Raw genomic sequence first — 25,767 nt, 5'->3', positions numbered from 1 at the left:
AAATGAATGCCCTTTGCTAAGCCCTGCACGTTTACCTGCTAATGTCGGTGGGGCGGGTGCCCTCACAGGAGGCACACAACCCCCCACATACTATCATCACACACATACATACGTGCCAAAGCAGCCATGCAAATACTGATAAGCACAAAAAATGAACCTTCATCTGGGGGTTCCTTTGTCAGCTATGAAGGCACAAGCACGATATAGAAATGAATACACATGCTGTTGTTTATCGCTCTCTCTCTCTGCCACTTGGTTATTGTTAAGACCGCCATTCCCAACACATCGGGCAACGCCAGTGGGACCGACACTTCTCACTGGAAGTAATTTAAAAGCTAATTCGTAGTGAGGGGGCAGTTGAGGGAGGATAGGAGGAGTGATATTACGTAATTCGTGCTAGTTATAAAAAAAAACGCAAGACACCTCCCCAATCAGTGGCAAATCAGGGAGTTAGGTCCCGGAGTGTGCAGAAATCAGGAAGCGGGAGGTATTGGGGTTGGAAAAGGGCGTCTGGTAGAGGGTGTGCTAGAAAGTGGACGTGTGTGGAGGATATCAAGGCATTGGGTTCCGCTGGAACACACACACATTCCTGAGTTTGAGTGCCACCGTGCCGGGCTCACTAGGTCGAGGTACCCCAGAAAGCTCCTCTAAGCCCAGCCAAACTCGAGGTGAAAGAATAAACGTTCCACAGTCTGTGCTGTCGTTGCCTTTATATCGTTTATGATGTGCTGTGTGTGTGCGTGAGTGAGTGCTGGTGTTAGGCAGGTAGCTAACTCTATGAGAGGTCTCAGCCCGAACGGGATGCCCTCAGTTTAAAGAAACCTTCCCTGCACCAACATACACACATACGTATAGAGATAATCACCTACATAGAGGCACACATATAAACCGACGATTGCAAGGGTACCTCCGAATTCAACAATTCGGGGTGGGGGAGGGGGGGCAGGAAAATGAACCCCTCTGTGAGGTATTGAGGTATAGAATAGTTGCCCGGACGAGATGTGTCGTACGCTGGTGCACTCAGAGGAAGGGGGGTTCGTACCCCCAGGAGGGCTTCACTCGGAGGAAAGGACACTTCTTCTATAAAGGGGATGAGGAGACTAAGGAAGAGATGGAGACCTGCCGGGGGGTGGCCCCGTCGAGCCCTTGGCTGGGCCCGGCAGCATGGCAGAGGGCCACGCAAGGCACCCCTGGCGGAGTTTCTAGCGGAGACTCGCGATGGTGGTGCACGAAGGCCTGGCAGAGGTGGGGGGCTACCCCAAGCTGGCCCTTGCCATGCCGGCAAGGCCTCATGTTGCGTCGGCTCACAAATTCTTCCACCCCGCTTGCATAGACTTCACATCATGTGACACCACCTTTGTCTCCCCAGTGCCGATGTATACTACACAGGTACTCATTTTAGGCTGAGACGACCGAGGGGAGGCCCAGCACCGGTTCCGATAATCATCCCTAGAGTTTGTGGCCGTGAGCACGAATCAAACCTAGGTTACCAGGTTTGTAGTCCAGTGAACTAACCATTGCGCCACCACTCCCCCAAATGTACAATAACAACCAGCCACTCATCTCTAAGTGACGGTGACGTTACCACTGTGCCTATGCCATGATAAGGGCACTTTGAGGCCACGTGAAGTGTCGAAGGCCCGCTGGCAGGCTATGGAACAGATCCAGCGACCATGGGTTGACTGACTGAGATGTCTGGCAGATGCACCAAATGTACCCCCAACTATGACATCTCACTGTGTTTTATCCACCCGGCATTCCGCTCATTGTTATGAGCGTCAATCCTCTGTCCTCCATTGTTGCTGTAGCAGACGGACAGAGAATATGGCATCCGCGTATAAAACCACATTGGGGCTCTGTAAGTCTCTCCTCAGCGTGCCTGCCAAGCCGATGTTGAATAAGCCTTGCCATGACTTTTCCCAGTACACTGTAGTTGTTAAGAGATGGAACCACCAGAGCATCCTTCCAATCATGTGGAACCCGTCCTGTGGTCCAGACCGTTGTATTTGTAGAGGTGTAATTGTGTATGGGAGCGGATGGCAAACAAACACAAGGGGCGTGGTTAGGGCCGTACACATAGGAGGTGGCCACACCGACGTCCGCACCTGCATCCCCCACGGGCCCCTCCCGGGGGGGCCGCGGACTATAAGAGGGGGTGAGCCGGAGGGCTCGAGGTCGAGGTATCAGCTTTAACCAGCGAAGACGGAAGACCAGCTAGAATAGGCCCCGGAGCTCCCCTGGCTCGCTGTCTTTATCAGGGCCGACCAGGGCAAGCCGGTGGCGTGGCCCCGAGAGCCCAGACTGACGAGCAGGTCTGGGAACTCAGGGGGTCGGATCCCAGCTTGACCAGGGCTGGGACAGGTAGCCTCCCCTAGCTCCCTAGTGGAGGACTTGGGCTTAGGTTAGCGGGGCTTAGATGTTGTGTCTCCCTGTTAGCCGAGTAAGGGGACGTTACCCCTTAGGTCCTGTGTATACTCGCTAACTGTATACAAGTTGTGTTAAATGAATAAGTGTGCCTCCGATCCCGTCGTCAAGCCTCCTGAGTAATTACTACATCTGGTGTCAGAAGTAAAACGTCCAAAGATGGACACACGAGGGACGACACGTACCAGGGAGTCGGAGAGGGAGGACAGCGCGGCCGAATCACCACCAGAGATGGCCGAGGTCGGATCGGAGCAGCCGGGGCCGAGTACACCCGCGCCGCTACGACAGGAGGGGGGGGATGCGTCGGCCGAGGGACTTCGGCTGGCTCACTCCCGCCTGGCGGAGCTGCTCTACGCCGCGGCCGCCGTGTTGGAGGAGATCACGTGGCTGGGAGCTGGAGGGGCTGCGCGGGAAGACGGCAGCAGCCGACGCACGCCGGCATTTCCCGCCACCCCGACGCGGCTCGCGGTTAAATTTCCCGCCATCACTACAGTGCGAGCAGAGGGCGGGGCCGGCCTGCGTCAGGTGACTGCTGAGGGCCAAGCACGAGCCGTGACATCATCAACGCCGGCCAGTGCGTCAACAACGGAGCGACCGGCGATGCCATGCTCACAGCCCGCCGACACTGTAACGTCGGCTGGGAACGAGGGAGCGAGATCCGCAGCCACGGACGTCGCCTTACAACAGCGACTGCCGCCTCTCAAGGAGTTCGTGGGAGCGGATGGAGATTGGGGCGGCTTCAAAAGGCGGTTCATCGCTCATCAAGAGATGGCGAACTGGACGGACACCGAGGCACTATGCGCGCTGCCGGCGATGCTGGACGACGACGCCCTGGCTACCCTCACCTCGGCGCCTAAGGAAAAGCGCGCCACGCTGCACCTGGCGCTGCAGCTGCTGTCAGCCGTCTATGGGCCGCCTTCGGACTGCAGGCAGCTGTTCCACGATCGGCATCGGGGCGCCAACGAATCGCCCCTGGCCTTCCGAACGGCTCTCCTGGCCCTGGCAAAGGCAGCTTTCCCGCGGATGGACGAGGAGGGAGTGGACGCCATGGTGGCTGAAAAGCTGCTGCTACTCGCCGATGAGCTGGACATCGCCGTCTTGGCTCAAGACGACGGAGAGATGTCGTCCCTGCTGGTCGCGCGCCACATCCACGGGGGCTTGCGGTCCCTGCGTCGCAAAGCTGCCAAGGGGGTGGCCGGCCATGCCATGGCGGCCACCGCCCTCCCATCAGAGGAGGTCTGCGGGGTGGAGCGGCGGGGGGAATGGAGATCGGCGGCACCGCAGGCTCGGAATGGACCGAGCCGCCAGGAGCAGCCCAGGCCATCTGGGGCGCTCACACGCTGCTACAACTGTGGCCTGCAAGGCCACGTTGCGTCAGGATGCCGGGCTCCCCGTCAGCGCGGAGCGACACCTCGTCAGGACGCCACGCCGTCTCCACCCAAGCTCCAGCAGAGAAATACGGCGAGTCGTGGCACCTCACACGTTTGGCCCATGCACACATCCGACACACACTCACGCGCTCAACTGAACAGGGTTCGAAAATCGCCGCCCATCGCGCGCGATTGTTCTGAAATGCGGCGAGCGCTCCAACCGGGTCAGTGGTCGGAGCTCGCCCATCGTGTCGTTGCTGCGTCGGCGGGATCATCGGTTGTGGTCGGTCATATTGATGGGGTAGAGGTGCGGATTTTAATTGACACAGGGGCATCGGCGACCATTATATCTGATTTGATTTATAACATCCTTCCCGTTCAAAGTCGTCCCTTGCTCCCTGTTGACGTGCCATGCTATGCTGCTAACGGGGGCTCGCTGGGCATTATTGGGCAAATCCGCGCCAAAATTTGCATTGGAGACATTAAATTATCCGGGCCTGTTTTGGTTTCCTCCTCACTCGCGGTTCCGTGCCTGTTGGGGACGGATTTCTTGGCCAAAATGCCCATCCGTATCTTGATTGACCAGGGGTGCATCGAGCTCCCATCGGGCCGACGTGTTACATTTTTGTCTTCCCCCACCACGGAGCGTCGGGCGTTTGCCACCGTGCAGGCGCTCGTGACAAAAACTGTGCGCGTACCCCCGGGGGCTCAGATGCTCGTCCCTCTTAGGTTGCGTCGGCCGTTTGCTGAAGGGGTTGCGGATCGGGGGGTCTTGTTGGGACCATCTCGAGCCGGGGTCAATGGACCCGATTTGCTAGCGGCTCAGACCATGGTGAAAGGGGATGGGGACCCCTTCATTGCAGTCCTTAATGTAGGATCGCGAACGGCCGTGGTTCCTCAAGGGACCGTGCTTGCACACGCAACGCCGGCGCCCTATGAGGAACCACTCGTGGGTCAGGTAACCACCGATCCTCCGTCGCGACCGCATTCGGACTGTGATGACGGATGGCTGGATGCACTTTGCGCGGGATCTGTGGATCTGTCCGACACGCAGCGTGCGCAGCTGCGAGTTCTCCTGAAAGAATTTGCCGACGTTTTTAGTAAACACAAATTTGATATTGGTTGTACTAAATTGCTGCGACACCATATTGACACGGGTGACAGCGCGCCAATCCGCCAAAATCCCTTTCGGCTCAGTCCCGCCGAAAAGGATCATGTCAAATCGGCTGTTGATGACATGCTAGCCGCCGATATCATTTCCCCTTCCAACAGCCCGTGGGGCGCACCGATCGTTTTGGTGAAAAAACACGACGGCTCACTGCGGTTTTGTGTCGACTTTCGGCGATTGAACAAAATTTTTGTGGCAGATGCGTACCCGCTTCCTGGAATGGATGAGTCGCTCGATGCCTTGGCGGGGGCGCGATTCTTTTCCACCCTCGATTTACTATCTGGATTCTGGCAGCTTCCTCTGGATGACGAATCAAAACCTAAAACTGCTTTTCGGACACCGCAAGGTCTCTTCCAATTTAACCGCTTGCCGATGGGCTTACATTCTGCGCCGGCAACTTTTCAGCGGTTAATGGAACTGGTCTTGGCAGGCTTGCAATGGGATTCGTGTTTAATTTACTTGGACGATGTCATCGTCTTTAGCAAATCCTTCGAGGAACACCTCCAGAGGCTGCGTGCTGTTTTTCTCAAAATGCGGGCTGCCAATTTAAAATTTAAACCGCAGAAGTGCCATTTGCTCCGCAAATCGGTGCGGTATTTGGGTCACATTGTTGGGCGCTCGGGGATATCCACTGATCCCGCCAAAACGGAATGCGTCAGCTCCTGGCCGACTCCCACCTCGGTGGGAGAGGTCAGGAGTTTCATTGGGTTCGCGTCGTACTATCGACGGTTTGTGGCTGACTTCGCTACAATCGCGAAACCATTGCATGCCTTGACGTCCAAGGGAGTCAGGTTTCATTGGGGGCTGGAGGAGGAGGCTGCTTTTCACGCCCTCCGGAATGCCCTGGTGGGGGCTCCGCCGTTGAATTACCCCGACTTCTCACAACCCTTCTTGCTCGATACAGATGCAAGTAACACGGGCATCGGGGGCGTGCTGTCCCAACTCATTGGGGGCGTAGAGCATGTGGTGGCTTACGGTAGTCGGGTACTGTCTCCAGCGGAACAACGGTACTGCGTTACCCGTCGGGAATTATTGGCAATTGTTTATTTCATTCAGCAGTACCGCCCATATCTGTACGGTCGGCGTTTCACCGTCCGTACAGATCATGTGGCCCTACAGTACGCTCTGCGGGTTCAACAACCATCGGGCCAGTTGTCTCGATGGTTGGAGATTCTCCAGGACTACGACTTTGTCACCACATATCGTAAGGGCGTCCGCCACACGAACGCTGACGCCCTGTCACGGTTGCCACCCACTTCGGAGTGCGCTTGCCTCCTGGGTTCGGGGCGTTGTAGGCCCCCGAACGTCACCACCGATTCGGTCCTCGTGGCCGCCGCCGATGCGCCTTCGGCTTCGGGTCCTATCGAGCAAGAAGGGAGAGATTCGTTGCTGGGGTTGTCGGTCGCGGAATGGGGACGCCTCCAAATGGAGGACACCTCCCTCCTCGCTCTGCGCCATCGCGCAGGGGGGGTTGGGCAGGGGGTGGCGAACATTGACTCGTGGGGGTTGTTCCAGGGTCTTTTAATGCACTGGGACGGAAAAACCCGCCGCCAGCAGCTCGTGGTGCCTGCAGCATTGAGGGGTAAGGTGGTATGGGCTGTTCATGAGCGGCTTCTGCACTTGGGGGTTCACAAGACCTTTGCCACGCTCCAGCTCGATTTCTTCTGGCCGGGCATGACAAAGGACGTGGGGGATCTCCTGGGGTCGTGCACGCAATGCGCGCAGCGAAAGCCACCAGCTAGGGGGTCCAACCCTCCGCTGCAGTCCATAAAGGTTTCCCGGGTTAACGAGCTCGTTGCGCTAGACATACTCGGGCCATTTCCCGCTACACCCAGGGGGAATAGGTATTTATTGACAGGGGTCGAATACTTCACGAGATGGCCTATGGCCTGGCCCCTGGCCAACCAGTCGGCAGCAGCCATCGCGGAGGCCTTTGTCCAGGGCTATGTCCTCGACAAAGGTGCTCCGGAACGGCTGCTTACTGACCAGGGTAAGAATTTTTCGGGAAAACTCCTCCACGAGGTGTGCGACCTCTTGGGTACGGAGAAAATTCGGACCTCCCCGTATCACCCTCAAACTGACGGGATGGTGGAACGGCTGCATCGGACCATCACGTCTATGCTGTCCCAACAGGTGTCCGAATCCCAGACAGATTGGGACCTTCGCATAGCCGGTGTGTTGCAGGCCTACAGGATGGCTCCCCATGCGGCCACCGGATTTTCCCCTTTCTTTTTAATGTATGGCCGCGAGGCTAACCCCCCTGTGACGACCCAGCTGAAGCTCTCGGCGCCTCAGGCGAAGTCTACCTTGTCCGAACACGTTAAATTTAACATCAGCAAATTGTCTGAGGCGCGGGAAGCGGCCGTGCAAAATTCTGAACTCCGCCAGAAGGCGAACGAGAGGCTTCGGCTGGGGCGGGTACATGTGTTCAAATGGAAACCAGGGGACAGGGCATGGTTGCACTGTCCCCAGGTGCCACTGGCAACCTCGTCAAAGTTGGTACGGCCGTGGCGGGGGCCAGTGGAGGTCGTACAGGTCTTACGGCCGCAATGTGTTCGCGTCAAATGGGGGAGGCGTCGGTGGTACGTGCACCCCTCAAGGTTGAAACCGTTCATTGCGCCGGCCCGTGGTTCACACACACACACGCATGGCCAAACGTGTGAGGGGTCCGCCGACTCCCCGACGTCGCTGCTCTCGCCTAACATGACATCAACTGTTCCATCTCCAGGTGCAACAGGAGTGACGGGTCCACGCCCGCCAACCCCTCCCGGAGGGGTCGGGGGTCACTCGGCAGCGACGCCAGACTCTCTTGCACCCGGACCGTCACCAACCACCACTGAGCGTGCCGGGTCGAGCCCTTGTGACGGGCCCGCCGCGAGAACGCGCGCCAAAACGCGCAGACTATTGTGAGGTCGGCCGTTGGGGGGCCCTTGCGGACAGTGGGGGAGGGGCATCCGGAGCGCGTGTATATATGTTGGGTTTGCGGAATGGGGTATTTATTCGGGAGGGTGCGCCGGGTTATTTTTTTCTCTTTCTTCTTCTACCTGTTTCCTGTTGTTGTTGTTGTTATGACTGTTATTGTTCTTGTTAAATTTACGCGAGGCACACACGGTTTTGGGGAGGCATGCACCTTTATTCTGATTTTGTTGCAGCCGGGGACAGCTGCGAGCTGTACAGGGGGGGGTGATGTAGAGGTGTAATTGTGTATGGGAGCGGATGGCAAACAAACACAAGGGGCGTGGTTAGGGCCGTACACATAGGAGGTGGCCACACCGACGTCCGCACCTGCATCCCCCACGGGCCCCTCCCGGGGGGGCCGCGGACTATAAGAGGGGGTGAGCCGGAGGGCTCGAGGTCGAGGTATCAGCTTTAACCAGCGAAGACGGAAGACCAGCTAGAATAGGCCCCGGAGCTCCCCTGGCTCGCTGTCCTTATCAGGGCCGACCAGGGCAAGCCGGTGGCGTGGCCCCGAGAGCCCAGACTGACGAGCAGGTCTGGGAACTCAGGGGGTCGGATCCCAGCTTGACCAGGGCTGGGACAGGTAGCCTCCCCTAGCTCCCTAGTGGAGGACTTGGGCTTAGGTTAGCGGGGCTTAGATGTTGTGTCTCCCTGTTAGCCGAGTAAGGGGACGTTACCCCTTAGGTCCTGTGTATACTCGCTAACTGTATACAAGTTGTGTTAAATAAATAAGTGTGCCTCCGATCCCGTCGTCAAGCCTCCTGAGTAATTACTACATATTGATGTCATGTTCCCCTGAATTTAGCTTGAGAGATAATCTCTGCCCGGCGCTTTCCCTTGTCTCAGACTCTGGATCGCCCCGTGTAATCCTGCACATATGGCACCTCAGCCAGCCACTGAGAAGGGATGGTTACTCCTGCCAATATTTGAGGCACCGCAGCTCGAGCAGGTTTTTCTGGACTGAGGGAATTCCCCTTTTTTAAGACCTCATAGAAATGTGCTGCATCCCTGCAGATGTCTGATGTGGCGTACGCTGGTCCGAGATTGGACCTCCATTCTCTAACGTATGGATGGTGATAGGTGAGGTGCTCCACGTTACTTTTTTAATGGAATTAAAGAGTGATTTGTGATTAGAGGCTACTGAGGCAGATTCCTTCTCCATAGCAACGCATGCCCACTACTCCCCCTGGCAGCACCGCACGGCTCTCCATACCTCCGAGCGAAGGATGTGGCAAGTCTCCCCATTTTCCGATGTTGAATGTTGCAGACGATGGGAATCGGACTGTTATTTTTTCTCAACCAGCGGGAAAATCTCATTCAGTCCGTGTCTTTGGGGATGTCTGGACTGCATACCAATGCAGCCATTGCAGCTGTATGATTCGCAGTCCTGAAACTCACCCATTTTTCCTCAGCATCAAGAGGAGGACGATGTAAACCTCAGCAGCTGTAATTGATGTTGAAATTTCTGCTTGCAACTGTCCTCAGCTAGATGAGACCAGGCCACTGTGGGTTGGAATGGGGTACTGGATGGACACAAACCACCGGAGTGGAAGAATGGCAGGTACATCGTAGAGATAACAAGCCGATCGACACTGGGCAGATAAGCTCAGCGGTAAGTCCTGGTGTCAAGGACATGGATCCTCATACACTAGGCCCTCACTATTTAGTCCAGATATTTTTGCTTGGACCCGGTGTGCTTCCACGATGTGGTGTGGATGAGCCGATGCCGAAACACGGTGTCGGTAACTACAAGCACATGGGCTGCACAGAAGTGTAATGCGGGCGTAAACGACCTTCCGGATGTGACGTCATGAGGGGAGGAGTACGTCACGTGGGGGAGAGGGTTCAGGTCTATAAGGGGAGAAACCGGAAGAGGAAAGGGAGTGATTGGAGACTGGGAAAGAGTGAGGCCACGTAGGGCGGAGAGTGAGTGAGTGGCGAGATCGCCACATACACGGGGAACGAGGTTCGGCACCGTCGGCCAACGGTGACCGACCCCGGAGCAGCAGGAGCAGCGAGGAGGCTGCAGGTGGCAGCGGGGGTCTGCACACGGAGTTGGCAGCGGGGGTCTGCACACGGAGTTGGCAGCGGGGGTCTGCACACGGAGTTGGCAGCGGGGGTCTGCACACGGAGTTGGCAGCGGGGGTCTGCACACAGAGTTAGCAGCGGGTCTGCAAGAGAGGAAGGAGGCTACAATAGTGACAGCAGCCTGGGGCTGCAAGCAGAGGGTCTCTAAGGGAGTGCCGTGAGGGAAAAGCTAAGAACCCAAATAAAGGACACGGAGTCAGAGAGAAGCATCCGAGTCTTTTATTACACTGGTGTCAGAAGTGGGGTCGGCATGGCAAAACAACTGAGAAAAAAGAATACTCCGGCATCGGCTTCATCTTCCGACGACGATGACCTTCCTCCTCAAGTCGGCCGGACTCTGGGAGAGGAAGAGATCCGTGCTGGGACAAGTGCGGGTCCGGGGGTCCAAGAGGTCGCCGTGTCGGCGGACCCGTCTGCTCCAAAGGACGCGGATTCGAGATGGAGCCAGATGGTGGAGCAACTTGAAACTCTCAAGAACATCATTACACAGTTGTGTGAGCTCGTCACGCCGAGGGCGGCGTCGGAAGGAGATGTTGGTGGTCCGCAGAAGTCCGGGTTGTCTTCGCTGTCGCCGCTATCGGCCACGCGGCACGAAGACGCCATCTTGGGCGTGGCGCACGACGAAAAGCGGGAAGCCGCCATTTTGGGCCCTCCGCGACGGCCGGCCGCCATCTTGTCGACACCACGTTGCGACGCCATGTTGAATTTGCCACCGGAGGAGTCAGCGGCTGGAGGGAGCAAGGAGTCGCAGTCGTCACCTAACAACTGTCAAGGAATTCTCCATCGGGGGCGATTGGAGTGCGTTCGCCTGCAGATTTCTGGCAGCGGTACGCTCAGCGAGGTGGACTGACGCCGAGGCATTGGAAGTTCTTCCGACTCTTCTCGATGACGAGTCCGTTAGATTTTTTCGCTCTATAAAAGCCGAGAAGAAGAAGACTCTGCGAGGTGTGTTCGACGAAATGGCGGACGCTTACGAGCCGCCGGATGATGCTCATCGCCGGTTTGTGCAACGACAACGCGCACCCGAGGAGTCACCGGTGGCGTATAGGGGCGCGGTGTTGGAGCTAGCTATGGCCGCTTACCCGGAGACGGAGCCTGACCTGCTGGAACCTCTCATCCTGGGGAAAATGCTGGAGTTGTCCCGGGATCTCGGCATTCCTATGCCGGTGTGTGGTCATGAGAAGCTCACATCCCGGGCCGCGGCGAAATGTCTGGACGCCCAGTTTAACCTTCGCCGCTGGAAACAAGTTACGGCGTGGACGGGTGGGCCTATCGTCGAGGGGGGTGCCGTAGGGTGGGACCCTAAAAAGGCAGTGTACGTGCCGGACGGGAGCAGCCAGCAGGAGCTGTCAGCTGCCTCCGCTCCGTGGCCGGCCCGGGGTGGGCCGGGGCCGCGGGCTGCGCCGCCGATACGGCCGCGTCGGGACGGGGTGCCCGCCGCGCGCCGCAACGACATCGATTGCTTCCGCTGTGGGCGTAGGGGCCATTATGCCAGGGACTGCTGGGCCCGCGTTCCTGGTCCGCCCCAGCAGGAGGCCTCGACAGCGGACGCTCCCAAGAAAGATTCTCCAGCACAGGCAAGTCGGTGCGCACCAGACACCCGGCAAGGCTTGACACCTCACTCATCGCCGTTGTCATGCGATGCGGATGTTGTTAATAACGGGGGGCCATTTTCTGCGCCTTGTCGCTCGGTAACGCAGTGGCGCAAGTTGGCTCGGTGGGTTGTCGCGGCCGCTACCGGTTCGTCCACTGTACCTGGGTCGATCCAAGGGGTGGACGTACGAATTTTGGTGGATTCCGGTGCGTCCGCGACCATCATTTCGGATGTAATATTCCATCTTTTGAACATCCCACCAGGGGCCGTGAGGCCGGCTTACGCTTCCTGCGTCGCTGCGAACGGGGGTAGCATGGGCATTGTGGGCCAGGTGGACGCTAACATATCTATCGGGGGAGTGTCGGCCTCGGGAATTGTGTTAATTTCGAGGTCCCTTGCGGTTCCTTGTCTGTTGGGTACTGATTTTCTGGCCAAAATGCCCATTCTAATTCGAATTAATGAAAACTGCATTGAATTACCGGGGGGCCGTAAAATTGCATTTTTACCGTCCACCTGGGGGCGACCTGCTCCTGTCGCCCAGGTGCAGGCGTTGTCGGAAGTATCTGTTGATATTCCACCTGGCTCACAGATGCTCATTCCCTTACGATATCGGAAGCCGGTGCCTGGTCGGCAGGGAGCTTCTGGGGTTTTGTTGTCGCCGTCCGCCGCTATTACGGGCGGATCGGCGCTGGTGGGGGCGCAAACTATTGTCCGGCCAGATCAGCGGCCGTTTTTGCAGGTGCTTAACGCGAGTACCGAAAGCGTGTGTGTGCCGGCTGGTACCGTTGTGGCACATACCACTACGGCGTTTACGGCTCGTGGTGATCTGTCCAGCGGGGGGGTGGTTGGAGGTGTTTCACACCATGGAGCGGTAGATGATCGCTGGATCGCTGAATTGTGTGGGGAGAATTCTGCCCTTTCCGGCGAACAACGTTGTGCGATTCGTAAATTATTATCGAGTTATTCTGATGTGTTTAGCTCCGACGATTTAGACTTGGGACGCACCTCGCTGCTTTATCATCATATCGACACAGGGGACGCTGCCCCTATCCGGTTAAACTCGCGTCGGATGAGTCCGGCTGAGCGAGAGCATGTTCGAGGGGCAGTGGACGACATGTTGGCTGCGGACATAATATCTCCGTCTAACAGCCCATGGGGCGCGCCTGTTGTGTTGGTTAAAAAGAAGGATGGCAAATTGCGATTTTGTGTGGATTTTCGTAAGTTAAATAAAGTGTCGGTAGCAGATGCGTACCCCCTGCCGCGTATGGACGATTCTCTCGACGCCTTGTCGGGGGCCAAGTTCTTTTCAACGCTAGATCTCTCTTCGGGCTTCTGGCAGCTTCCCCTTGACGAGCCCTCGCGAGAAAAGACTGCTTTCCGTACGCCGCAGGGGTTATTCCAATTTAACTGTCTTCCGATGGGGTTGAATGCGGCCCCTGTCACTTTTCAGAGGTTGATGGAGTTGGTATTAACGGGGTTGCAGTGGGAGACATGTCTGATATATTTAGACGATATTATCGTCTTCAGCCGCACATTTGACGAGCATTTACTGCGGTTGGAGGCTGTATTCACCAGGATGCGTTCTGCTAATTTGAAATTCAAGCCAAAAAAATGTCACCTACTGCAACACTCCGTACGGTACTTGGGGCACATTGTTAGTGCGGACGGGGTGGCCACAGATCCGGAAAAAACAGCGTGTGTCCGTGACTGGCCAACCCCGGCCACAGTGGGTGATGTGCGTCGGTTTTTGGGGTTCGCCTCTTATTATCGGAGGTTTGTTCCAAATTTTGCTACGATCGCGAGGCCTTTGCATCTCCTTACGGGAAAAGGACACAAATTTGCTTGGGGACCGCCGGAGGAGGCGGCGTTTCGAAGCCTGCGCGATCTATTGGCTACGGCACCGACGTTGGATTATCCGGATTTTGAACATCCCTTCATTCTGGATACGGATGCGAGTGACACTGGCATTCGGGCGGTGTTGTCTCAGTCAAAAGGTGGGGTGGAACGCGTGGTGGCGTATGGTAGTCGGGTTTTGTCTCCCGCTGAATCCCGCTACTGCATCACTCGCAGGGAACTTTTGGCTATTGTTTTTTTTCTCCGCCAATTTCGACCGTATCTGTACGGTCGGTCGTTTATTGTCCGCACGGACCATGCGGCCTTGCAGGATGCTCTTAAGATGGACCAACCATCCGGCCAATTGGCAAGGTGGTTGGACACGCTGCAAGAATTTTCCTTCCAAATTCACCATCGGAAGGGTGTGCGTCACGCTAATGCGGACGCGCTTTCCAGGTTGCCGCAGCGATCCCCTTGCGCGTGTGCGTCGGGGACGCATAGGTGTGGACCGATTCAGCACCCCCCCTCAGCCTGTCACGCTGGCAGTTGAAGTGCCTGAAGCTCCGCTTGAGCCGGGACCGGTTGATGGGGGACCGGCTGATGGGATTTTGCTTCTCCCGAGGTCTGTGTGGATTCGGGAACAAATGTTGGACGATTCCTTGGTGACGTTACGTAAGCGACCTGTGAAGGCAATTTGGGGACTCGGTGCGCGGGGTGTGCCGGAAACCGCTCTCCGAGATGGATTGCTGATGTGGAGGGAAGGGATACATGAACGCTGGCGTCTTGTTGTACCAGCATCATTGCGGTACGAATTGATGAGGACTCTGCATTGTGACACACTTTTACATCTGGGGGTGCAGAAGACCCTATTGACGCTGCAGCGAGATTACTATTGGCACGGCATGACGACATATGTCGTCGGTCACGTTCGCGCGTGTCCCGATTGTGCCCGCCGGAAGCCACCTAAACATCCATATGTGCCGCCGATACAATCTATTCAGGTATCTCGAGTTAATGAATTGGTGGCGTTAGATATTTTGGGACCCTTTCCACCATCCGCTAGGGGAAATAAGTATTTGCTAGTAGGCGTGGAGTACCTCTCCCGCTGGCCGATGGCGTGGCCCTTGCCCGACCAGTCAGCGGCGTCCATTACAGACGCCTTTCTATTTGGGTACGTTATGGACAAGGGGGCGCCGGAGAGGCTTCTCACGGATCAGGGCCAAAATTTATCTTCGAAATTGCTGGGGGAAGTGTGTGCGGCTCTCGGAACTAAGAAGATACGGACATCCCCCTACCACCCACAAACGGATGGTATGGTGGAACGGTTAAATCGGACCCTGTCCGCCATGCTGTGTCACACGGTCAGTGAAAAACAATCAGATTGGGATTTGCATATCCCTGGGGTGCTTTCGGCGTATTGAATGACGCCGCATGCGGCTACTGGATATTCGCCGTTTTTTCTTATGTACGGTCGTGAAAACGTGCCGCCAATTGATGAGCAGTTGGGAACCGGAGCGAGGGGACCTGCTAAACCTCTTCCTGATTATATTCAGGACAACGTTCGCCGTGTCACTGAGGCGAGGGAAGGAGCCCGCATGGCTACGGCCAAAGCCCAGGCCCGGAACGAGCGGTGTGCTCGACGTTCAAAGGGGGAGTGCCCCTGGAAAACGGGGGACCTGGCCTGGCTCCATTGCCCACAGGTGCGGCCAGGTACCTCTCCTAAATTACATAAACCATGGCAAGGGCCGGTTCGCCTCATCGAGGTTCCCAACCCACAGTCGGCGCGTGTTCGGGTTGGATCGCGGCGTTGGTTCGTACACACATCTCGGTTGAAGCCATACGTTGCCCCTCGACCTGATGCGTCATCTCCTGAGGTTGCCTTGCCGGGGTCTGTTGCTGCCGACTCGCCCTTGCCTGTGCCTGCTGACCTTGCAAGAGCGCCTGTCGTACCCCTTACAGACAAGCCGGCCGTGACGCCGCAGGAGGGAGGACGCTCCGCTCGCGGGGTGCCTACCACGGCTGCGGAATCTCCGGGACCTGCAGCCCTTCCTACCCCGCCACGGACGCGATTGCGGGACACCTCTGAACGGGACCGGGACGGTGGCAGGCCTCCAATAGCGATGGACGAACTTTATCCTGTCGCTCTCAAAACCCTGCCACGTTCCCGCTCGGCGGGTGGGCCGCCGACCGTCCGGGACGGCCCGGCGACCCGCACTCGCTCGAAATCCCTCACATTTCGTTAACTGTTGTGTTGTGTTCTTGTTCTATATTGTTGTTGTATGCTTCGTGTCCTTTAACGTATTCGGTCCTTTACACTCGCATTACTTATTGAGTTGTTGTTCAGCCGAGGTCGGCTGGATTTTCTCTACGGGGGAGGGTGGTGTAATGCGGGCGTAAACGACCTTCCGGATGTGACGTCATGAGGGGAGGAGTACGTCACGTGGGGGAGAGGGTTCAGGTCTATAAGGGGAGAAACCGGAAGAGGAAAGGGAGTGATTGGAGACTGGGAAAGAGTGAGGCCACGTAGGGTGGAGAGTGAGTGAGTGGCGAGATCGCCACATACACGGGGAACGAGGTTCGGCACCGTCGGCCAACGGTGACCGACCCCGGAGCAGCAGGAGCAGCGAGGAGGCTGCAGGTGGCAGCGGGGGTCTGCACACGGAGTTGGCAGCGGGGGTCTGCACACGGAGTTGGCAGCGGGGGTCTGCACACGGAGTTGGCAGCGGGGGTCTGCACACGGAGTTGGCAGCGGGAGTCTGCACACGGAGTTGGCAGCGGGGGTCTGCACACAGAGTTAGCAGCGGGTCTGCAAGAGAGGAAGGAGGCTACAATAGTGACAGCAGCCTGGGGCTGCAAGCAGAGGGTCTCTAAGGGAGTGCCGTGAGGGAAAAGCTAAGAACCCAAATAAAGGACACGGAGTCAGAGAGAAGCATCCGAGTCTTTTATTACAGAAGTATAGCAGCCTCCTACCGTTTTTTTTTACCTGATCTGGCCCATGTTTTCTGGTCATTGTAGCCCAGGTGTCTGCATCATGACCGACTCCGTTGATTAAATTCACCCAACAGGATGACTATGCTGAGGGGCCACTTTGCTAGAACCTGAAACAGGAGGTTAAGGAAGGCATCTGACTCATCGGTCTCGTCTACTTCCCTCCACTGACATTCATTTTCGGTGAAAGCATAAGCAACCACCACCATTTATTGCCTCTTATTGATATGGAGGTGAGCCTAGAGTAGCCTGGGACTTATAGATTCCCATACCACACTGCCATGCTCCCACACCTCCTTTCTTCTTTTGTTCAAAATAAGTGCCACTCTCTGTTCTTTAGCAGTTTCCTGTCCCGAGTAGAGAACTCTCCACCACGCGTGATGACTGGAGCCATAACCGCACTGTCAGACATCTTGCATTCCACAAAGGTCCATGTGGGACCAGTCCATCTCCCGACAGATGAGTGGTAGCCTCTTCTCCGCAATGATAGTCCCAACATGGCTAATCGCAGTAGTATCCTATACCTAGAGGAACCCCGAGTGGAGGGGTTTAGTCTGTCTCGGCCAGATGCAGCTTGGTCAGAAGGCATCATAAACGCCTGTCCGCCTGCAGCCTCTTGCACGAGCTTATTTTGGTGTTTCTACCGGGGTGCCTTTTAGAATAAGTACCAGATGGAGGGGTTACCAGCCTCTTGCACACACTATTCTAGCTACATACATTCCCCCCACTCACACCACCATGGCCCACACACACACATAGCCTGCTCCACTTACACACAGCCTTTACCACCAAGTATCAGCAGCATCCGCGATTCGCCACTGAGTGGCGGTAATGTCACCACGGTCCTTGTGCCAGGATATGTACACGTTGAGGCCAGGTGCAGTGTTGAATGCCCGCTGGCAGAAGGCTACGGGGCAGACCCAGGTGCCACTGACTGAGATGACTGGCTCATGCACCACCTGTGCTCCCTACTGTGCCAACTTGCTGTACTTTATCCACACGGCACTCCTCTCGTTGTTGTGAGCGTCGCTCATCCACCCTCCGTTGTTGTTGGAGGGCGACTGCCTCCAACTGCCCTGTAGCATCCTTCACGAGCCTCCTTCACAGAGGCCGATCTTGACAGTCATTGCAAAGTCCACTCAGCTCCACATCCTCCTGTACCACATCACTCCATCTCTTCTCTAGGTCGTGCCGTGCTCGTTTAGCCCCCTCTATCTGGCTGAATAAAATTTGTTTAGGCATTCGGTGGCAGGGCATGCGGGCTCCATGACCCAGCCAACGCAGCCTTGCCTGCCACAGGAGCTCACCAATGGTACTTTGTCCACATCTTTCAAGAATTTGTGAGCTCCTCACACAATCCAGCCTGGTTAAACCCAGGATGGATCGTAGACAGGCCAGCCTAAACGTTTTTAACTGGCAAAGATGTTCCATTGCGGTGGTCCACGTTTCGCAAGCATAGAGAAGGGAAGGGATAACTGTGGACGAGAAGACCTGAAGCTTCGTGTGGAGCGACAGACCAAGTAACTTCCACACAGCGTTACGCAACCGATGATAAAATAATGCTGCTTAATTGATTCCGAGTGAGACCTCTGCTGTAATACTGGAGCCAGTCATGAGCACACTGCCCAGGTATGTGAAACTCTCCACTCTCGCCACAACTTACCCATCACCAATTGGGAGTTGTGGGGGTGGAGTTTCCGATGGTACAAAATACCCAGGCACACAGTATATAAGACAAAGTATGTGAAATACAAACAATCTGAAAAGTCACGGGCGGCTGAACCTTACTGCCTTCCTCACTGGAGGTTGGGAATACCACTTGACCTGGGAACTGCGATTGACCGCTGGGAGAAAAAACGGAGACAAGACAGCTCGTGTATTCTTCCGTAGCAGCATTACCGCGAGCAGTACAGATAGAATACCTGCCCAGTATTTATTTACGATGCATTACTGTGCAGGAATCTCGTGGTCAACCACATTGGCTTCGTATGGTGGTGAAAGAAGTTCAACATACGTACACGTACGAGCCAAAGGAGCGCAATCTGTGAACCGTACCTCAATAAGATTCTAGATTTGAAGCTTTCGTGACTGCAAGGATTCATAGTCTTATGTTTCTTCGGTAAAGTCACGTAGGTAAAAATTTTTAAATTAATGAAAGTAAAATAAAATAAAAATCACGACGTTTCGGAGGCAATACAAGCTTCCGTCTTCAGGTGGAACCGTCACAGCCCGACAGCTGTATCAAGTAAATTATAGATTACAGGAGATACCACTCCGTATATATAATGGGGGGGGCAGGAATGGCCCACTTTTATTATTATGGTAAGGTGCGGCTTGAGACTATGAATAGACTGCATAACAAAAGACTGAGCCTTTATTATAGAGAGGTTCGGTTTGTGACTACGCCTAGCCTACATAACAAAAGTGTGAAAAAAGAAAGCTAAACCTGGTAGAAAGCTAAACCTGGTAGTTTTGTTTTACCAGGTTTAGCTTTCTACCAGGTTTAGCTTTCTTTATGCACACTTTTGTTACGTAGGCTAGGCGTAGTCACAAACCGAACCTCTCCATAATAAAGGCTCAGTCTTTTATTATGCAGTCTATTCATAGTCTCAAGCCGCACCTTACCATAATAATAAAAGTGGGCCATTCCTGCCCCCCCCCCTCAACCATTATATATACGGAGTGGTATCTCCTGTAATCTCTCATTTTCTTGATACAGCTGTCGGGCTGTGACGGTTCCACCTGAAGACGGAAGCTTGTGTTGCCTCCGAAACGTCGTGATTTTTATTTTATTTTACTTTCCTTAATTTTAATTTTTTACCTACGTGAATTTACCGAAAAAACCTAAGAATCTCAATAAGATTGTCACAAACGGCTAAATCCGCGATGGGTAAGGTTTTGATGAACACACCTGATTGGAGGTTTCAATGTGAGTGCCACGGAGAGATTGCTTTGGAGGTTCTCCCACGATCTTGGCGAGCTCTCTGTGGAGGGGTTGACACGGCGCACACACACAAGGTAAAACACAACTCGCATTGAACCAACCCACTCACTCATCAACTCACCCACATACCCACTCACCCATTTGCACACCCACTTTATGTTGAGTATATGGGCAGTGTTGAGTTTATATGCAGTATTGAGCCTTTGGGCAGTGTTAGTATATGGGCACTGTTGAGTCTATGATCGGTGTTGTTGAGTCTATGGGCAGTGCTGAGTCTATGGGCAGTGCTGATTCAATAGTGCAGTGTTTCGTCTATGTGCAAAGTTGTTGAGTCTATCAGCAGTCCTGAGTCTATGGACAATTTAGAATGTATGAGCAGTGTTGAGTCTATGAGCAGTGTTGTTGAGTCTATGGACAGTGTGGAGTCTGAGTCTATGGGCAATGAAGAGTCAATGGGCAGTGCTGCTCAATGTGCAGGGGATCGAGCCCACAGTGCGTACTTGACGTCAGCGTTCACGACTGTAGAATCTTGCGCGGACACATACGACGACGATGATGATGGTCGTGGTGGTGAAGACTGTGATGATGTTGACGATAGGGCAGAAGAGGTGCCCAGTTCTTCTTGTGCTACCTCCACCTCGTCAATGACCATGTCTATGAGCTCCTCTACAAAGTTCGGATCCGATGGGTTGAGGAGCGACTGTTCGGTGACTTTCACTGCGGCGTGATTGAGTCCATATTCAGCTAGAGAAAGAGGGGGGAGGGCAGAGTGATAATTGATTTTAAATCTTAATATCAACAAATTCAGACACGTCCTGCCGTAGCCTTTAACATCAGGGATTTTGGCGTGCACGTGCTGGTGATGTCAGAATCAAAAACGAGCATTTCGACTGGAGGAGGAATCCGATGAGCTGTGAAGCCTTTTTTTCACAGATATCCAGTCGGGGATGGTTCAGCAAGTTCCAACAACAACAAAAATCATAGGAGTAAACAAAGAGAAAAGGTAACCACGTCAGGGAAAAATAAATATATTTATAAAATCATCTCTAACGTATATATATATAGTAACATATTGATGTGCGAATGTTTGATGTGTGAAGTTTCATTGGAACGAATTTTGGATGTATTACCATTTTTGAATGGTAAAATTTGTAAAAGAAAATAATACCAAAATACACTGAAATTAATCAATAATTTATAACCGATCTACATTACTATTTTATATAAGAATTAAATTAGAATAAGATACGGTTTCTTGAGCGTTGCGGATCGCGATGGTCAGAGTGTTTACAGTCGTCTCGGCCAATCAGCGCACAGCAATGCACTATGTTGCCAAGGTATTTGGTGGGCAATACTACCTTAAGACTATGCTGGTAAGTGTGAATATATTTTACAGTGCACTGTTTATTTGATTTGTTTCATTGTTTCATTGTAATGGTGTGCTGTATGAAATTAAATATTATTTTAAATATAAATTGCATTTGTTTACAATGTGAATGGTAAGTTATTAAGTTTTTATGAAATTAAATGGTATGTTACAAATGCTGGGAATGCATCATCAGAATACTAATGTCATAACTTCTTAAATAATAGTTCATGAAGCTTGTCTTTGCTAGGCAAAGTTTTCGATAAATATAACCTAATATGATGTTTGACAAATTTTTGTACGTACGATCAGACACTAACAACTACTCAAAAATTTGTATTTTTCCGCAAAAAAAATAGAATTGACGACTTGATTCAATTTCTTATTTATCGCGTAGGCTTTCGCGACCAATATCATCCACATGGCGTTTTTTTTGGGTTAGATCGCGTAAATATATAAACGTCGTACTCAGATTATAAATGTTGTGACTTGGCTCTCCAACACACTGGTGTGCTGTACTAGTGACGAATTGGCACGTTCTGTTCACGTGACAACACTTACTAGTTGGCTGTGTCGGGTGGTGGTGGTTTTAACGACACATTAATATATTTACGCGATCTAATCCAATTTTATTTTATTGATCAACTTCTCATATTTAAAGCCGTACCAATTGGAAACCGCTCGATTTAAATATTCCGTTACTTTTTGAAATGAGAAATAACACAAATTAATGAACTTAATATCTTGAGAGGAAGCTTCTGTCTTTTACCGTTTTCGAATTATTACGATTTGAACATCAAACATGCGTATTGTTCGTTCGAAACTGCTTGAATCTGAAATATCTCAAAAGAATAAAAGATAAAACAATGGTTCTTGCTTTAATATTGTTTGCTGTTTAACGCTCTATCAACCGAAAAAAACCCCGCAATCTTATAGTTTTCACAGGTTTCCGAATGACACGCACAAACATGTTTATGGGGCACTTAAAATCGAGATTTGGGTGCCTTGAAAAAAAAAATCTAGGATTTTCAGATTGTTTGTATTGTTTTTGTCCTAAAAACTACCTATGCACCAATTTTTCTAAGACGAAGGTACTCTGCAAACCGACTGGCTATCAGCAAAAATTCGTTCATGAAGCCATCCAGATATATTAAACACAGACACAATTTCGACCAAGAAAATGGATACAAACTGAGAAATCATTGGAAGGACGTTATTAACCAGCTTAGGTCATAACTGGCTGTGTTGTTCCCTTCCTACCTACCTATGTGAGCAGTTATTTTTGACTCTCTGAGTTACATTCACTAACACAGCCACCGTTAGCTGTGTTAGTAAATGGCGGCTTGCCATCCTTTTCCATCTCCATGTAGAGATGGCTTTTTCCGAGCTCTCTCTGAGCTTACATTTACAAGCAAATTTCTTACATTAACATGCTAATCTCTCACAATACAATGGCCACCCCTACAGCTTCGTTTGTCAAGATTTACCCGATCTTACATTTACATGAAAATTTCATCTCTAGCACTGCCCACTGACCATTGGGCTACACCCATCTCAAAACTTTATAACACCGTGCCTTAGCAGCGCTCCCGACATATATTCATTCCTGCCTCAGCAGCTCTCCCGCTATATTTTTCACCTGATGACGATTGCTTGTGTTGTGATCGAAACGTAGTGATATTGTTATTTTTTATTCATTTTATTATTTTTCTATCTATGTGGTTTTACCAAAAGACCCAAAGAATATGTACCAAATGTCAGCTTTCTACCTTGTCAATAAGCACACTCGAGGTTTTTTGAGACATAGATTAAGGTTTTATTTATATAGAAGATACGTAATTTCAATATATGAACAAAGCTCCAGGAACGAATATCGAGGTGTTACTGTATATCAGGGGTCCTCAAACTACGGCCCGCGGGCCACATGCGGCCCGCCGAGGACATTTATCCGGCCCGCCGGGTGTTTTTGCCGCCGCTGCCTGTCTGTTACTTTTTTTCTACATGAGAAGGACGGTCATTGGTGGAAGAGGGAGAGGGGGCGGAGTTCCCCCCAATCAGACTGCATTGATGGGCAGTGCAGTCTGTATGTCTCTGTGTGGGCAAAGTTATTGCTGGTATATTGTTTTTGTAGCGCTGTATATATATTGGTATTTTACTAATAGCAATTTTGACTCCCTAGGAAACAATGATGTCAAGAAAGAGAAAAATTGACTCGGAGTGTAGGATATTCAAAGAACAGTGGACTTATGATAACTTTTTCATGCAGTACAAGGAAAGAGCTGTGTGTCTGATATGCCAGAATATAGTGTCTGTGTTCAAAGAATACAATTTACGTCGACACTATGAAACTCAACATAAAGATAAATATGATTGTTTGGTCGGAGAAGTGAGAAAAGATAAAATATTTAAACTGAAAAATACATTAACAACTCAGCAAAATACTTTTGTGAAGCAGAAGCAGCTAAATATTTCATCACTACGAGCAAGTTTTCAAGTTACCAAGCTAATAGCGTGCACTGGCAGACCATTCGTGGAGGGAGAATTTGTTAAAGAATGCCTTCTTTCTGTTGCCAAAGAGATGTGTCCAGAGAATGCCGATTTATTTAGTACAGTGAGTCTTTCAGGACCTACAATTACACGGAGGATTGAAGAAATGGGAGACAATTTGCATCAGCATTTGTAAAACTCTACAAAAAAACTTTCCTATTTTTCCTTGGCACTCGACGAAAGCAATGATGTTCGTGATTCTGCACAACTTCTAATTTTTATTCGTGGGACGAATGACTATTTCAAAGTCACAGAAGAGCTTGCTGCACTGCAAAGCATCAAAGGAACAACTACAGGAGAGGATATCTTTCTATTTAAAGCTTTCGTGACTGCAGGGATTCATCTTCTTGGTTCTTTTGGTAAAGTCATATAGAAGGGAAGTAATACAATAATAAAAGTAAAACATAATAAAATAATTCTCACGACGTTTCGGCCACAACGCAAGCAGCCGTCCTCAGGTGAAAACCAGGTCTGTTGGGGAGACAGCGTCTGAATGAAACAGCACACGAGCTTGGAGCATATATAAGCTGGGTTGGAAGCGGGGGAAAGAGCGCCTTGACAAAATAATTTGCATATCAAGAGGAATTTAGCATATTTATGGGAAATGCAGGAATGTGATTAGTACTACATATGCCCGTGCTACATATGCCCGTGCTGCATATGTAGTACTAATAACATTCCTGCATTTCCCATAAATATGCTAAATTCCTCTTGATATGCAAATTCTTTTGTCAAGGCGCTCTTTCCCCCGTTTCCAACCCAGCTTATATATGTGTAATGTAGTAACTCGGCGGGAGACGACTTCACGGGTAGCACACTCTTTATTTCACCAAACTCGTTCACAGGTGACTAACACCCACTTAGTATCTCGGGTGACAAACACCCACTTAGCTACCCTGGCGACTAACGCCCACTCAGCTACCCGGGTGACCAACACCCACTTAGCTACTCGGCGACTAACGCCCACTGAGCTACTCGGGTGACCAACACCCACTTAGCTACCCTGGCGACTAACGCCCACTGAGCTACTCGGGTGACCAACACCCACTTAGCTACTCGGCGACTAACGCCCACTGAGCTACTCTGGACACTCCCTGCCCGGGGTGTCCGTCTTGACTGTGGGTCCCCAGCCCGACCCACGTGGGCGTCGGACCCCGGGTCCCACAGTCTCGCCTCCGAGCCACACAGGGCCCCGGTCCCTACAAGGACGGCGGGACTAGGGGTCTCGGGGCACTAGGTCTTCAACTCCGTCTTCGGTCTTCAACTGGATAACTCTCCCCGAGTGCTCTCGCGCGTCCCCCTTTATACCCCACCTGCGGACGTCGCTGCGAGCACCCATCCTATTCGACCAATCACTGGGCGCTGGCTACGATCCTGTTTTCCCACATCTCAGCGTGCCTCACCACCCACGCCGCGCCGCCCCGTCATCTGTCACTCCAGGCGCGCGCGTCCATACCACGCCCACAACGCGTGCCCAACCCCGCACCCCGTGCCGCCCCGTGATCCATCACTGTCACAGTCGGCGCACGTCAACACCACCACTACATCACCCCCTACCACATAGCTCGCAGCCGACCCGGCTGCTATAAAAATATACAAACCCCCCTGTGTGCCCCGTAACACAACACAACAACAAGAACAACAACTAACGTAACAACACAACACAACGCGAACACTACCATCCGCAACCATCAACCAATGCCACCGCGACAACAGAACAATATATACAATCCGGCGAGTGACAATACCAATGTGTATGCAGAAAGAAAAATAAAGGGAAATATTTTTTTTTTTTTTTTTTCAACGACTCGTGCAGCGTCCCATTCTTTCCGAGCGTCCCTACAACGGGACATTACCCCGGCAGAGGGGAACACCGGGCGAGCTCGGCGTCGAAGAAAAAAAATGTCTTCATGAAAATTGTTGTGCCCTAGCCCGAGTCCGCCTTGCCGGTCCGTCGTACGGCACCAGACGCGGTTGACCGTCCGGTGGTGCCGGCAGTTCAGGAAGACATTGGCCAGGCATCGAGGACCCGTGCGTGCCGCGGGGTTCCGGTTCCCGACGGTCAGCAGCCGTCAAGCCCGAGGCACCTGGGGGTGGGTCAGGTGGAGACACGTGAGGATCAGCCTGCGACACCTCCCTCCCCAAGTCGACGGTCACATCACACGCCCGGTCGTTACGGCACAGAACGGGGTCACACGGTGCCGCATAGGGCTTCAGTCGGGAGGGGTGCACGTACCAACGGCGTTTTTCCCATTTAATCTGTATACTCTGGGGTCGTGCAACCCGCACAATTTCCACCGGTCCCCTCCAAGGTCTCAACAATTTGGGGGACGTAGCCAACGGTGCATGTGGACAATGCAGCCAGGCCTTATCGCCTGGTTTCCAATCATACGTATGCACCCTCCGCCCATGCAATCTCTCGTTCGCGATTTGCCGAGACCGCGAATTCAACCTCGCCGCCTCCCGCGCTTCAGTCAATTTGGCGAT

The 25,767-nt window shown here is 52.8% G+C and overlaps 1 protein-coding gene across 2 annotated transcripts in view; it reads right to left on the bottom strand.

Annotated features, from left to right (window-relative positions):
* LOC144737489 (uncharacterized) overlaps positions 1-25,767 on the bottom strand; it is a 71,092-nt gene that overhangs the window by 14,241 nt on the left and 31,084 nt on the right. For both annotated transcript variants that reach the window (XM_078620204.1, XM_078620205.1), the window contains exons 5-6: positions 19,868-20,111; positions 19,335-19,407 (exon numbers count right to left, since the gene is read on the bottom strand). In XM_078620204.1, coding sequence (XP_078476330.1) covers positions 19,335-19,407; positions 19,868-20,111 — 317 coding nt within the window. The remainder of the gene's footprint in view (positions 1-19,334; positions 19,408-19,867; positions 20,112-25,767) is intronic.

The sequence above is a fragment of the Lampetra planeri genome, chromosome 70, assembly GCF_965212315.1.
Source record: "Lampetra planeri chromosome 70, kcLamPlan1.2.h2, whole genome shotgun sequence".
Taxonomy (NCBI): Eukaryota; Metazoa; Chordata; class Hyperoartia; order Petromyzontiformes; family Petromyzontidae; genus Lampetra; species Lampetra planeri.
The sequence above is the reverse complement of the archived record's forward strand: the minus strand, read 5'-3'. Positions and strand labels throughout refer to the sequence as shown.